Source organism: Bactrocera tryoni, chromosome 2, assembly GCF_016617805.1.
Source record: "Bactrocera tryoni isolate S06 chromosome 2, CSIRO_BtryS06_freeze2, whole genome shotgun sequence".
NCBI lineage: Eukaryota > Metazoa > Arthropoda > Insecta > Diptera > Tephritidae > Bactrocera > Bactrocera tryoni.
This window is the reverse complement of record NC_052500.1, coordinates 38,964,769-38,979,448: the sequence shown is the minus strand read 5'-3', so window position 1 is coordinate 38,979,448 and position 14,680 is coordinate 38,964,769. Positions and strand designations below refer to the sequence as shown.

The following is a 14,680-nucleotide window of genomic DNA, read 5'->3' as shown; positions in this document are numbered from 1 at the left end:
TTTGCTGCTTAAAATGTGATAATTGTATGAGTATACATATGAGGGCCAAGTAGTATATAAAATCTTACAGCCGAGATGGTACAAAAGGGATTTATAAGACTCGATCTTAAATTTTATGCGTAATGCATTTCTGCATTACCATGAGAAAATGGCAAAATTATTATAAAAATTCCATTCTATTGTTAAATGATAAAAAAGTTGGTGCAAACTAGCCCTAGTTCTCACAAAATTTCCTTTTTCTTTTTATATAACTAAAGCATCTTTTTCTGTTAATAATTGTATGTAGTGATGGTAAAAATAGATAAAAGCGGGTCAATCTCCCATTGCTTTGTACCATAAGACAAGATTATTTAGCAAAATTAACTGATCGTATAATATTGGATATACTATACTTTAATATGCGAAATTGGTCCATGAACTTCTATATACTACACATATTGATTTTTGTTATTCTACTAACCTTATGCACCCGAAGGTACTTCCCAGGTTTTGATTCTAGGAACTTGGAGGAGTATGAATAGTTCAGTTACACCCGAACTTAGCCTTTCCTTACTTGTTTAATATAAAGTTTTGTCAAATATTGTATTAAACACAGATTCCAGTATGGTTCCTTGATTTACACAAATATTTACATACATATATTTTTGTGTGTGAATATGAACTTCAGCTGCAATTTTGAGTTATGAAAATAGGTACTGCCCTAATTAATATATGTTACATATGAAAAAGTTTTGTTCGCCAGTGTAAACATATTTGTAATTAGATTGAGGTTATGGGGTATTGATGCATTTCTTTTAGCGTAATCTATTAAGAGATGAGGTACTCGCTTTGAAAGAAAAAGAGGCGAAATTACTAAATAAACAAAGATGTCTGGGGGATAAATTATTGAAGACAGAAAATGAATTATATACGGCGCACGATGTAATGAAGGAGCAGCAACATATCATGCAACGCAGTGAATCAACACAAAAAGACTGTACAAAGCGACTTCAAGAGGCGAACAATGAGCTAAAGCGACAATTCAACGTACTTTGCGATGACTACAAGCAACTCGAGAATGAGTACAGGTATATTACACATCTATTAGTATTTTTAAGAATTGTAGAAATTTCAAAACAAAATTTTATACTTTAAAATTTTTAGAAAACAATGTGATCTACGCAAACAAAATGAGAAGGTTATTGACTCATTTCGAAAATGGAAGGAAGCACAGCTTAAAGCAGATGACGCGACTCGAGCAAGTTTTAAACAGTATGAGGGACACATTAAGTAAGTGGTAGCTTAAATGACAAATATTACACCTAGAATATGTTTGAATAACTCAGGAATAAAACCACACGAATTTGGTTAAGTTATATTACTAATTATTTACTGTCCCTTGGTAGCTCAATTTTTTCACACTAAGCTCTAGTAATCTTTATTATATATTTCTTGCATCCAACATATTAATATCAAACCTCAGTCAGCACTTACAATTATTAGATATTGCTTAAGACCCCTAATATCTTTATAACTTCAAAAAGTTAATTATAAAATAATTTGATCGCTATGAATTCTTAATAGGTATATTATTCTCAATAAATAAACGCTCAGAGACATTAATTTTTATATCCATGTGGGTATGGATGGAAATAGGAGCCTGTACTAAAATTGAAGAATAAGTGTGTTAACGTCAACCTTCAGTTGTATTAATATAACTTAGAAATTATTCGACCGTTTCGTTATAAAAATTATCGAAATCCGCCAACAACCGCGCTTACTTCCCATATAACTATAAAACATCAATAAAGTTATCGGAACCAAATAATATAAAAATATATAATAAAAAAATTTGTAAACTTCCGGTTTATATCGGTCAATATGTAATAAATCTTCGCAAAATTAAATTAATGTACTACAAGGTGCATAATGCATAATGCTTTCCTTTCATGGGCAAATGCATTTTTATGAAAAGGAAGACATAGCACGGTGGTCGTTAGACCATTTGTGTACACACCTTTCGCAAGCCCAAATGTTCGGTCAAAATACGATAAATCGATATTTTGGAAATGCTCAATTCCATTTCCATTAATTTCAATGATGATTTCGGCTTAATTTTGACGAATTCACGCACAGTTTCTATGGAATTTCCGGTGATTACGGATTTTGATTGGCCCATATATTGATCGTCATTTATGTCCTCACGACCACTTTGAAAACGTTGAAGCCACTCGTGCACTCTGCTAAGATAAGCAATCATAGCCACAAACTTGTTTCATCAATTGGAAACGTTTCGGTAAAAGTTTTACCAATTTTAAAACAAAATTTAAAGTTGGTTCATTGTTCGAAGCTCATTTTCGCACCGCTAACACAAACATACTGACACTTAAAATGCAATAATTTCACTTCGAATCTATGAAATGTCATGAAATTCTCACTGGACAATAGATGAAGATAGCAGACTCTAACGCACCAGTCGACATATAGACCACCAGGGGGCACTGGATTCAAAAAGTTATGTTTACTTTGGAATACACCTTGTATAATAAACGAGAAAAGAAGGCCTAAGTTCCGGTGATACCGAACATTTTATACTCTTGCTATTTGCAAAAACCAAAGCCAGGGAAATTCTTTAAGGTGTAAAACGTCAGTCAGAGGATACAAGTTCAAGCCGTTTTCTTTGTACATGTAATAAGATCGAAAAAGTCTTTTCGTATTTCTAATAAAACTTCAAAAATTTTTTTTATATTTATAATATCAAATAAAAAAACAAATATGTACCATTTTGGTCGACCACTTTTGACATTTTTCCGCTAGTGACATTATTTCATCAGTGTAAATCGAGATTTCGAAATTTCCAGAATGTTACCGAGCGAACCATTGTTGTGCTACACGAACTGATACAGCACCGTCGCCATAAACTTCACAAATTTCATTGGTGGCTTGCGAGGCATTCTTCCCTTTTTTATACAAAAATTTTAAAATATAGCGATTTTTGTACTCTTTCAACCAGTTGTTACAGATTATTATATACTATGTTCGGACCGACAACGAAAACATGTTTTCGTGGGAAAAACTGGTTTTCGTACGAAAACTTGTGTTTTCGTCCATGTAAAATCTGTCAAACGAAAACACAGTTTTCGCTGAAAACTACTTGAAAACTTACATTCCACTTATTATAATCGGTGCCTGCTCTAGTTTAATCGATTTTATTGGAAGACATATTTTGTCGGCTCTAAATTGTCACTTGATATCCATATACAAATACAGCTGTCAGTTGATATTGTCATATTAGGGGGATTGCCTGCTCTTGCGAACCCTCGCACGGTGCACGAATTGCAGAATTTTCCTCTTGGTGCAACGGCACAACAACAAATACACGCAGAAAATTATTCGCAATGGCTGTAAAATATGTCAGACCAAAACCCACGTTTATTTTCGTGCCGTCATATATCACTAGATTCTGCAATGGGTGCTCTCTTGGCCTTGCCTATTTCAGTATAGGATTTTTGCATTTTCTGTCATCGTGCGATCTTGCAAGAGCAAGAGAATCCCCCTATTGATAATTGTCAGTGAAAACTCATCGAAAACACACATTGTCGGTCCGAACGACTTAGATTCCACAACCGACAAATGTGTTTTCAATGTCGGTCCGAACATAGCAATAGTTTTATTCATCTAATGCTTGTACGTATCACCTACAACTAATCGAGATAGATAAGTATATAAATGATCAAGATGAAGAGAAAAGTTTACATCCGGATGACTGCCTGTCCGTGCAAGCTGTAACTTGAGTAAAAATTAAGATATCTTGATGAAACTTGGTATAGAAGTTCCTTACACTATGTTCGGACCGACAACGAAAACATGTTTTCGTGGGAAAAACTGGTTTTCGTACGAAAACTTCTGTTTTCGTACATGTAAAATCTGTCAAACGAAAACACAGTTTTCGCTGAAAACTTACATTCCACTCATAATAATCGATGCCCGCTCTAGTTTAATCGATGTTTTTAGAAGACATATTTTGCCGGCCCTAAATTGTCACTTGATATTTGTTTACATTCCATATACACATACAGTTGTCAGTTGATAATGATATTAATATAAAAAAATGGAAAAACAAAAATACAAAAGAAGAAATTGGTGGAGTGATAGGGCAGAAGCCCTACTGATTGAATTGTGGCAAAGTAAAATTAGTGCTCTTCGCGGGCCAAGGAAGAATAACCACATAGAGGAGGAAATGGCAATGGAGTTGCAGCAACAAGGTGTGCATTTCACGGCAAGTGAAATCAAATCAAAAATGCACAATCTTTCCCAGAGATATAGGTAATTAAATAAAATTAATAATAATAGAGTTATTATATAAATATAATGTTTTACAGGAAAGAGAAGACAGCAATCGGGTCAACTGGCGGTTCTCCATCGCAGTGGCCACTGTATGAAAAAATGAGAGCTGTACTGTTGCCGTACGTCAGCTACAACGCCGAGAGCTTAGTGGAGGAAAGCTTTCAAAGTAAGAAACATTCGGTTTGTAATTCAGTATAGTATTTATATTTACATACATCTAAACATTTTTAAAAAGGTTTTACTGACTCCGAACCACTTAAATTTCGGTGGAAACGGCTGCGCCTTCTACATTTGTTGCTGCATCTCCATTGTCATCACCGGTTTCCCTACCTTCGCCCTCAGCGATGCCGATGTCGCCAACCGATAGTTCTTCCTTAACAATATCGTCTCCCGAGCCGAGCGATTCTGGAAATCAAAAAAGGAATCATTTTCAGAGCCTGATATTAAAAAAATGTGAAATAATTGAAAAACAGCTCGAGAAAGCAAATCAGGAATTCAATGGAACCTGCAAAAAATTATGGACCTGAGAGAAAAATTACTTGAAAACGACAATGAAAAAACCCAACTGATTGAAGAATATCGGAAAGACTCTAAAGAAACAAATAAACGATTGCTTGAATTTCTAAATAAATAAAAAAATAAATTAATATATTTTTTTTTGAAAGATGTTTAACGTTGACATGAATTAGTTCAGCCTATTAAGTTATAATTAAAATTATTTTTATATGGAAAATAAAATTAAATTTAGTTTTGTGTGTACAACTTTATCTTTGATTTAATGCATATGTAATTGTGTAAAATGTAGACATTGTGATACAATATACACATGTACTTACCAAAATATGCACAAAGTGCTTTCCGAATCATTTCTCCATTAATTGTGTCATCATATGCATATGAAACATCACACGGATTTTGCCGTCTAGTCTCCAACTCTTCCAAAGCGCGTAACCATTTAGCGTTTAGCGTGTCGTTGTTATCACTTAAAAAATCGTGAAGGACGCAACATGCTTTTATTATTGAGATGGCATTCCGTACAGAGTTGTCAATTTCTTTTCCGATGCGTCGAAAGCGGGCCTTGAGGTGTCCAAAAGCATTTTCGACCACTCTACGTGTTTTCGAAAGAGCCGCCGAATGGATACGTTTTCATCATTTGGTTGCTAAAACGAAAAGCCGAATCCCCAATAATAAATACTGGCACATTTATGCCTGAAATGTCTCGAGACATTTCGCTTAATAACGGACAATTATCTAAGTATTTCTTTCTGAAGTGATGAAGGGACTTCCTATGTTTATGTAAGTAAAACGGTATCTGAAAATACATTGCAAACATTAGTTATGTACTTACATATATGTATATTGAGTTTTTAGACTTTACTTAGCATCAACCAATGTCAATAAAACGATGGAATACCATCCTTTATAATTATAATAGTCCACAGCTTCGGCAGAAGATGAGTGAATCTCAATGTGGCATCCGTCTGTAAACAATTATTAGACCATTAGCGCAAATTTAAGATAACCAATATTTACCAATTGCTCCTAAACATTGTGGGAATCCAATTACCTCGAAACCAGTCACCAATTCGATTATATTTTCTCTGTTTAGAGGCTACATTTTAAAACAGGATGGTTGCAGTAATCTCCAGATTTCGGTGCAAAATTCCAGTAAAATTTCGCAAACCGTAGATTTTCCTACACCGAACATGTTGGCGATACTCCGATACTCTGCAGATGACCCTAAAGCAAATAATGTAATAGCCACTCTTTTTTCTATAGGAATAGCTTTTCGGTAATTGGTATCCATTTTTTGTGAAAACTTTTTCATCAGTAGGAACACACTTTTGTCCAACATGAATTAATAGGCATCCTAAGGTCCTTTATTAAATCTAATACGATTAAATGTTGTTTCTTTAACTCGGCTATCTTTTTTGTCAAGGCATGGTGCTGAGTAGTAACACTTTCTAATATTTCTCTTGAAGAATTGTCATTGAGCAAGGTATTTATTTGGCTTCTCAAAAAGCCAATGCTTTCGCAATTAATACCTTTTTCTCAGAATTCTAAACAATGCGATCTTTAGTAATAATTATAAGCAAATATTAAGGATTTCAAAACTTACCATTCTCGTTGCTCAAATGTAAACAAACAAACGAATTTGTGAGTTGTCTGTGAAAACTCATCGAAAACACAAATTGTCGGTCCGAACGACTTAGATTCCACAACATCCAAATGTGTTTTCAAAATGTTTTCAATGCCGGTTCGAACATAGTATTATTACAAAACAAAACTCGAGTTCGTAGATGGGCGTAATCGGACCACTGCCACCCCCGCAAATCGCCATTAACCGAAAACATATAAAATGCCATAACTGAGGAAAGACCGAAATAAGATATAAAACTGGAGTTTAGCACAGGAGATACCAGTGGCAAGGTGCGCCTGTGGAAAAAAAATCTAATATGTTTAATGTACATATGTATCTCGTAATATAGGAACGAATATTACAAGTACTACTACCGATAGTGTGAAAACGGATGAAAACACCGCTCATCCCCATATAACGGTATTATTCAAAACTATCAAAAGCGGAAAAAGCTTTATCCTAAAGCAGGGATAGTATGACAAGGCTTTATAGGAACCGCGGTAAAAATTGGACTATGAGCGTGGCACTGCCCACTTTTTGGTGAAATCCCATATCTCGGGACCCGACTGACCGGCTTAGAAAATTTGGAACGTGGCATTCTTTTCATATTCCTATGTCACTTTGTGAAAATTGTTGAAATCGGACAAAAACCACGCGTACTTCCTATATAGCACAATTACATCCGGATGACTGCCTGTTAAGATTATTTTTTCGAGAACGGTTAAAAAATTAATACTGTATCAGGAGTAAGTAAGCTAATGTCAATGAACATTTTTGTACTGGTGAATAGAGTGGTTTAATTTTATTTGATTTTACCACTCATACCGATGTCCGTTAAGTCAATAAATCGTGTCAAATCTATAGATTTCGGCTACAGCTCATTATATCGGGTGATTTTTTAAGAGCTTGATAACTTTTTAAAAAAAAAAAACGCATAAAATTTGCAAAATCTCATCGTTGTCATCATTTTTAACACTGTGTGCAGTTTGGTCCAACTTGAAAGATAGGATAGTTTATAACTCTCCTTATAGTCCATTATTTATTTATTGCAAATTATTTGTTTATTATTAGCAAAGAGCTATCCACCAGTTGGTGGCGCTAACAGCGGTATTGAGTAAGTGCGGTATCTTACAGTAGATGGTGCTACATTTCTTTCTAAATTTTCATGGATTTCGGCTGTCATAACAAAAGCTGCCACTTGCTAAAAACATTAAATGAAAATGCGTTGTTTGGAAGGAGTTTATATCGGGTGATTTTTTAAGAGCTTGATAACTTTTTTTAAAAAAAAAACGCATAAAATTTGCAAAATCTCATCGGTTCTTTATTTGAAACGTTAGATTGGTTCATGACATTTACTTTTTGAAGATAATTTCATTTAAATGTTGATCGCGGCTGCGTCTTAGGTGGTCCATTCGGAAAGTCCAATTTTGGGCAACTTTTTCGAGCATTTCGGCCGGAATAGCCCGAATTTCTTCGGAAATGTTGTCTTCCAAAGCTGGAATAGTTGCTGGCTTATTTCTGTAGACTTTAGACTTGACGTAGCCCCACAAAAAATAGTCTAAAGGCGTTAAATCGCATGATCTTGGTGGCCAACTTACGGGTCCATTTCTTGAGATGAATTGTTCTCGGAAGTTTTCCCTCAAAATGGCCATAGAATCGCGAGCTGTGTGGCATGTAGCGCCATCTTGTTGAAACCACATGAGTCAACATTTAAATGAAATTATCTTCAAAAAGTAAATGTCATGAACCAATCTAACGTTTCAAATAAAGAACCGATGAGATTTTGCAAATTTTATGCGTTTTTTTTTAAAAAAAGTTATCAAGCTCTTAAAAAATCACCCGATATAATGCGAAATATCGTGAAAAAATGCAAGTCACCTGCAGTAGGAACATTAATTTAGTTCCACGGACAGAATCATGGATTCATGGTCTCCACCGTTAAATGTGGTAACACTAAACACTAAATTTTGATCATTTTTTTCCGGGGATTCCCCAAGGACACTTGTAGCGTATTATTGTGTTACTCTTTCCTTATATTTTATTTTACTTTTAACGTCGTAAGTGAACAGTGAGTATCTATCTACTCGAGTACAATCTAATATTGTATTGTTTAAATGTAGTGGTACATTTAAACGCAATCAACGCCAAGAAAAAGAAGATAGTAAACAAAAATTGCCCATAATTGACAAGGGCCTTTTTCAAATACATCTGGCAAAAGTAATTCTATTGATATTGACTCAAATATGTGGTAACTGCAGTGTTTGTTAAGAAGCACATTGAGGAAGATTCGAAAATTGTCATGATCATGTGAAGATGTTCGCATGACGCACATAAGAGCGGAGGATTTGGAGGAACCACATGATTTGGGAAACTTCGTGAACAAACAATTAAGTGATAACGAAAAACTTCAAAACCTTGATGCAGCCTTCACGAACTTTTCTAACAGACATCAACCAGAATAATAGGTGTTTTTCTCAATCGTACTACGTTTCGTGTTCAAAACAAGGGCTAGTTAATCGTTTTTGGTTGTGTCATTGTCTACCCTGCTGGTTATTTGCTTTGGTGGCTTTTGGTGTAAGGGAATTCGAGACTGGAAGCATTTATCAGAAAGAATTAAACAACACAGTTGTTCCAGCGCAAAGACAGTGAAACTGCAAGAAAATATGGTATTGATACCCATTTTCAAGAAAAAAGGCAAAGTTAAAAAACATTTTGATGAATTAGCTGCTAATCATCGATTTTCAAACCGAGAAAAAATATTAAAATTGAGATTTTCAATAATACACTAGACATAGTAAATTCTCAATTATATACACGTTTTATTGGTATGAGTGCAGTCTGTCATATATTTGATTTTCTAATACCTACAATTTTTTTATATGTTGATGAAGCAACTTTATTACAAAAGTATGACGAATTCCAAAGAAAATATTCAGATAAAATAGGCTCTAGTTTTCACTTAAATTTATGAATATTAACCACCTAGTTTTACATCAACTAACTTAAACGTGGACTGTTCACCAATTATGTAAGGAAATAATGTACAAATATGGAGTGCTAAAATGCGACCTAACAGAAGTATTTACAGCTATGTTATTATTCTTTATAATACCTGTCACTTGTGCAGCAGCTAAAAGGTCATTTTGCAACTCAAAAGTAATAAAAATTCATTTTAAGAAATGATATGAGCCAAACTCCACTCCGGCATTTATACTAAACCGCATCAATTGAATACTAAACTGCATCAAGCTTGGATTTAAACGAAGTCATTGATACTTTTTTCCAAAAATGAAGGGGCTAGTTTCAAGTTTTCGCTCAAATTTATCTGTTTTAGGAATTATATACTAAAGAAAATGAAAGAATCAAGTCGAATATTACTATGTTATATGGGAGGAACCAACAACCACGCGGTTGTACAATTTCTCGAAATCGGTCTTTCTTGTCTTAAAATGTTTGTGCTGAGCCAATTTGGTTATTGCAATACATTTTTAAATCATTGTGAAATTATTTGGATTAAGTGATTTGTAGAGATAAGTATCACTGATATATTGTGCTATTGAAACACTTGCGACATCCAAAAAAATTTACCTCGACAAGACCTTATTGATTTTGGTAACGTTTCCTTAGTTCGAATTTATTTCTGAGAAGTCCCGCTTTTTTCGATGATGAATTCTTGTAACTCTTATGCATGTGCGTTTCGGGAGATTCGAATCAGTTTTAACTGACGATTTGTGTAGTGCGGTTTTATAATGGGTAGGAAAAAATTTACGCTGCTAACAGTAAAAGAGAAAGCTGACATTTTAAAGAAACTAAGTGCAGATATTATGTCAATTTCTTAGCCAAAATACGAACAAAGTTACGTCGGCGGAAACAATATGAGCATTCCATGTTTGCCTAGAATGGGTGGAGTAAAATAACGTTTCAGAGGCTCAGAAGCAACGTAGTACTGAACAAGCGAGCTTGTACCACACAATTAAAAATTTAACATTTTTTTTAATTCCACATAATATACACATATGTATGCATGTATATCTATCTACAAGTATATTTATGTATATAAGTATACTAACATATTTAACTTAAGGGGCTATACCACTGTGACGCATGAAAAATTAGGCGATTTTCGTGAATTTTTTTAAAAGAAAGCACTAGATTGAATGTTTCGACGTTCTATGAACGTAATAAAGTATATTTTTAGCTATATGAAAAAAATTTTTTTTACAAAAATATTGAAAAATAACGGAGTTATGTGCTGTCTGCGGAAGTGCTGAAAAAAAAGTGCCTCAACTGCTGGCATGATTCCGGTCGAATGAGTGGCTGAATCAAAAAAATTCAAAATGTTTATTAAACTTAAATATATTTTTTATACAATGAACTACGATCTTTGAAAAATATCAAAAATTAAGAAAATGGCGTAATTTTGAAAAAAAAAATCGTTTTTTTACGAAAAAATGGTGATTTTTTTAATGCCAAATTGACAATTTTCAACCAATCAAAAAGATCGTAGTCTACTGTATAGCAAATGTATTCAACTATATTCTCGTTGAGTTATAATGTCAGCAATTTTGAAAAATGTCGTTTCGAGAAAAACGCATTTAAAGTTTCACTTATATATGTTTGCACCTCTGAGCGGTCTCTATTTAGAACGCTGTCATTCTAAAACTATTGAAGATACGACCTCGCCGATTTCACATAATATTTTTGAATATATAAACTGTCGAAAAAGAAAAAAAAAAATTTTTTTGAAAGTGTCACTCTGGTATAGCCCCTTAAGGACTTTTGAATTGAAATATGTACATATAAATAATAAAAAAAATATGTTTTTAACAAAAGATTCGTTTATTTTATATGAAAAAAGATACTCGGTACTTGCGACATCCTCAATACTTGCACCAAGCTCGGTTTTCATTGCGTGCAAGAATCCAGATACTACTGTAGTGCAACTGTTAGTGTTAATTTACGTGTATTGTTTTCTTAAATTTCTTTCCTTTATTCATTCTTTTTTCATCTTTGTTCACAATTGTTTGCGTGTTCTTATTTTTCGTGAGTTGCAGTGCATCTCAAACTGCTCGCTACATTAGTTGTGATCTCTGATAACCAATTATAACCTTATTGCATTTATTTCTTAAAAATATACATATTTTTATCATTGCTCTTTTTACTTTTATTATTTAAATTTTTCTTATTTTTATTTAATATTGTTTTTGCCATAATGGCTTGCAATTTCTCGATCTTAGATTCTATTCTTGATACTAAGGGCTGGTCTTGCATAAAATGTAGACCGACAGAAATTGACCTATTTAAGGCAGGTGCGCAATAAATTCAAGGAAATCGGCCGTGAACTTGTAAGCATTACGGAAAAATGTAAAAAAGTGTTGATATAATGTTTCAATCATTTAAATGCCTAAATGATAAAGAAGAGACACCACCCCTTCTTTCTTGAAAAAAGGCCTCCTAAAATTCCTATTAATCTTTCTTCCCCAGAGAAGAATTCCGAAAATGGTGTAACTGAAAATGATAAGCGATAAATAACTCTAAGTCTAAAAATGTAGTTGTAATACCGCGAAAAAAGTAAATTTTCATTTCAAGATTTGCCACGAAACCTACAGTTGACATTAAGTATTATATCTCGTCAAAATTAAAAACGGGCGATACTGATATCCGAAAATTTAACTTTAAATACCACAGAAATATTTCGTCTTTTAAGATCGACATATCCGCTAACAATTTTCCATTGGTTCTTGATAGCTCATTCTGGCCACCTGGTGTCTTTGTGCATGAATTCGAGCATAAACGTAATAAACCCACTGTGGTTGTTGCTAAAATATCATTTTATCATTTATTTATTATCAGATCTTAAAGGTCTTAATACAAAACTAACTGATTTGTATTTAAATAGCATTGATTGTAATTTTAAAATCATTGCTTTTCCAGAGTCTTGTCTAAAACACCACATTTTTAATACGCTTTTATTAGCTTCACTTGTATGTTTGCTTGCATGTTTGTAACTTTTTCCAGTGGTACTGAAACTTAGAATATTTGAGCGAAATAGCTCACCAAAAAGATGGGCTTAAAACGTTTAAATAAAAGTTTCAACTATTGTTGGTGACATTTGTATGCATACATATATGTATGCTCAAATACATATCCTTACAGAAGTTCAGTGCACTCGGGAAAACTTCAACGCTCGTTTACGTCGACATCCCAAAACGTCAACCTTTTTTTACATTGCCTACTCTAAAACGTCAACTCTGAATAAAATCAAATTCTGAATTTAGCAGCAGTTAAAGTACACAAATTTGTACACACACTCATTTATTTTATGAAATCATTTTTTAAATTAGGGATTCCCCTTATAAGTAAAGTAGAAAAGTAGTTGTATCTGCACATATTATCTTTTTATTTATGTTCAAAGGCAAATATTTTGGACTTATTACAAAAGAGTACAAGTGCGGTAGCTTTAGCGAAGCAATATGGTGCAACAAAGTCAACAATTAGCAAGATAAAAATGAAAAAAAAGAAGATTTTGGACTGTGTTACTGACACATTTTCCGATCCATGAAAAAGAAAGACATTAAGAGGATCAGAGTTGGCGAAAATGGAGAAACGTCTCTGCTTTGTTAAGCAAAGAAAAAGGAATTATCCGGTAAATGCATTAGCGCTCAAAGAAACAGCTAAAGAGATCCATCTAAAACTGAAAGAAAAAAATGCTCGCTCAACGCAAGTGATGGCAGGGAATTAAAAAAAGATTTTGAGATCGTCTGCTTAGAATAACTGGGGAAAAGCTGTATTCGCAACCTTCGCTTATCGAATCATTTAAAGTCATGCTGAAGTAAAAAATTGAGGAAGTGGATATATCCCATGATCAACTATACAATGCTGATGAATCAGAATTGATTTGAAAAATTTTCCCAGAAAAGTCTTACGTATCAAGTACCGAAAATACTGCTCCGGGAGTAAAAACTGAAAATCAACGAGACATTTTTAATTTTGTGCTAATGCTTCCGGAAGTCATAAACTTAAGTTGTTGATGATTGGGAAGGCAAAAATCTACGCGCTTTCAAAAGTTCCAACTGCCCTACTACGTACAAAAGTTCCAAGCCCTCATGGATGACATCAGCCATTTGTAGCGGTTGGTTTCACAAATTATTTGTGCCGCAGGTTAAAATTTCTTTGCTGCAGAGAAAATATAATTTTCAGTAGCTAAGATTTTCTGATTTTAGGTAACAGATTTTCTTTTAAAAAAGAACTTGTCTGTCAAAGCACTGCTCCTAATCGACAATGCTCCGTCTCATCTAGGTGAAATGGAGCTTAAAACCGAAGATGGAAACATAATTGTCGATTTTTAAAATTGTTTCAACAACACGACAGGTAATTTTTAATTTTTTTCAGGAGTGGAATGAAGATATTTTGCTGGATAATGTTTCTAATTCGTGTGAAATTGAGGAGTTAGAAGTGCTCGATGATGAGGAGAACCATTTAGATACAAATGTGCAGACAATAAAACCAAGCAAAGTTGTCGAAATATTAAACAGGGCGTTGGATTAGGCTCAATGCGAGAATGTTGAGCAAAATTACTTAAATGTATTAAGACGTTTAAGAGAGAAGGCTCTCTTCCAAGTGTTCGAAAAAAAACCGAAAAGAAATAATTAAAGGAAGCCAGAGAGACTCGTTTGCAGCAAGTGCGTCAGCATTTAACAGAGCCCCAAGCCTCAGAACCAGAGGAAGCCAGAGAGACTGGTTTGCAGCTTGTTCGCCAGCATACAGCAGATACCCGAGCCTCAAAACCAGAAAAAGCCAGAGAGGCTCGTTTGCAACAAATGCGGCAAACAAAACGCAGAGCTCTGAAGGTTACGTAAAGCTAGTGTAATGGGCATTAGGCAGACAATTAACTCGTTTTCTGATACGATAAATGAACTCATATTTGCCCAATGAATTAAGGCAAGAAAATGGTAGGTTGCTTACCATCGTTGTAAGTTCCATTTCAATTGTATGAAAAATATTCCAACATCTAAATCTTATTGGAACAATCTGGATCCAGGCCGAGCCGAGCAAAGGCTGATTTTACGTAATATTCCATTTGTCAAATTATGAAATTAAGTGCAATATAGTTTTCGAGGTCAAGCGCTGCAGTTTTATTAATATTTAATTAAATCAATACAAAGGTTTTTAAGTTTTTTTTTTTAATTTAATTCAATATTTACGTAAAACTAA

General features: G+C 33.9%; 1 protein-coding gene and 1 pseudogene across 2 annotated transcripts in view; both read left to right on the top strand.

The window, feature by feature from the left end:
- The window catches only part of LOC120768146 (polyamine-modulated factor 1-binding protein 1), a 449,193-nt gene that overhangs the window by 405,882 nt on the left and 28,631 nt on the right, over positions 1-14,680 (top strand). For both annotated transcript variants that reach the window (XM_040094707.1, XM_040094706.1), the window contains 2 exons: positions 799-1,067; positions 1,144-1,269. In XM_040094707.1, coding sequence (XP_039950641.1) covers positions 799-1,067; positions 1,144-1,269 — 395 coding nt within the window. The remainder of the gene's footprint in view (positions 1-798; positions 1,068-1,143; positions 1,270-14,680) is intronic.
- On the top strand, positions 3,992-4,975 carry LOC120768148 (annotated as a pseudogene).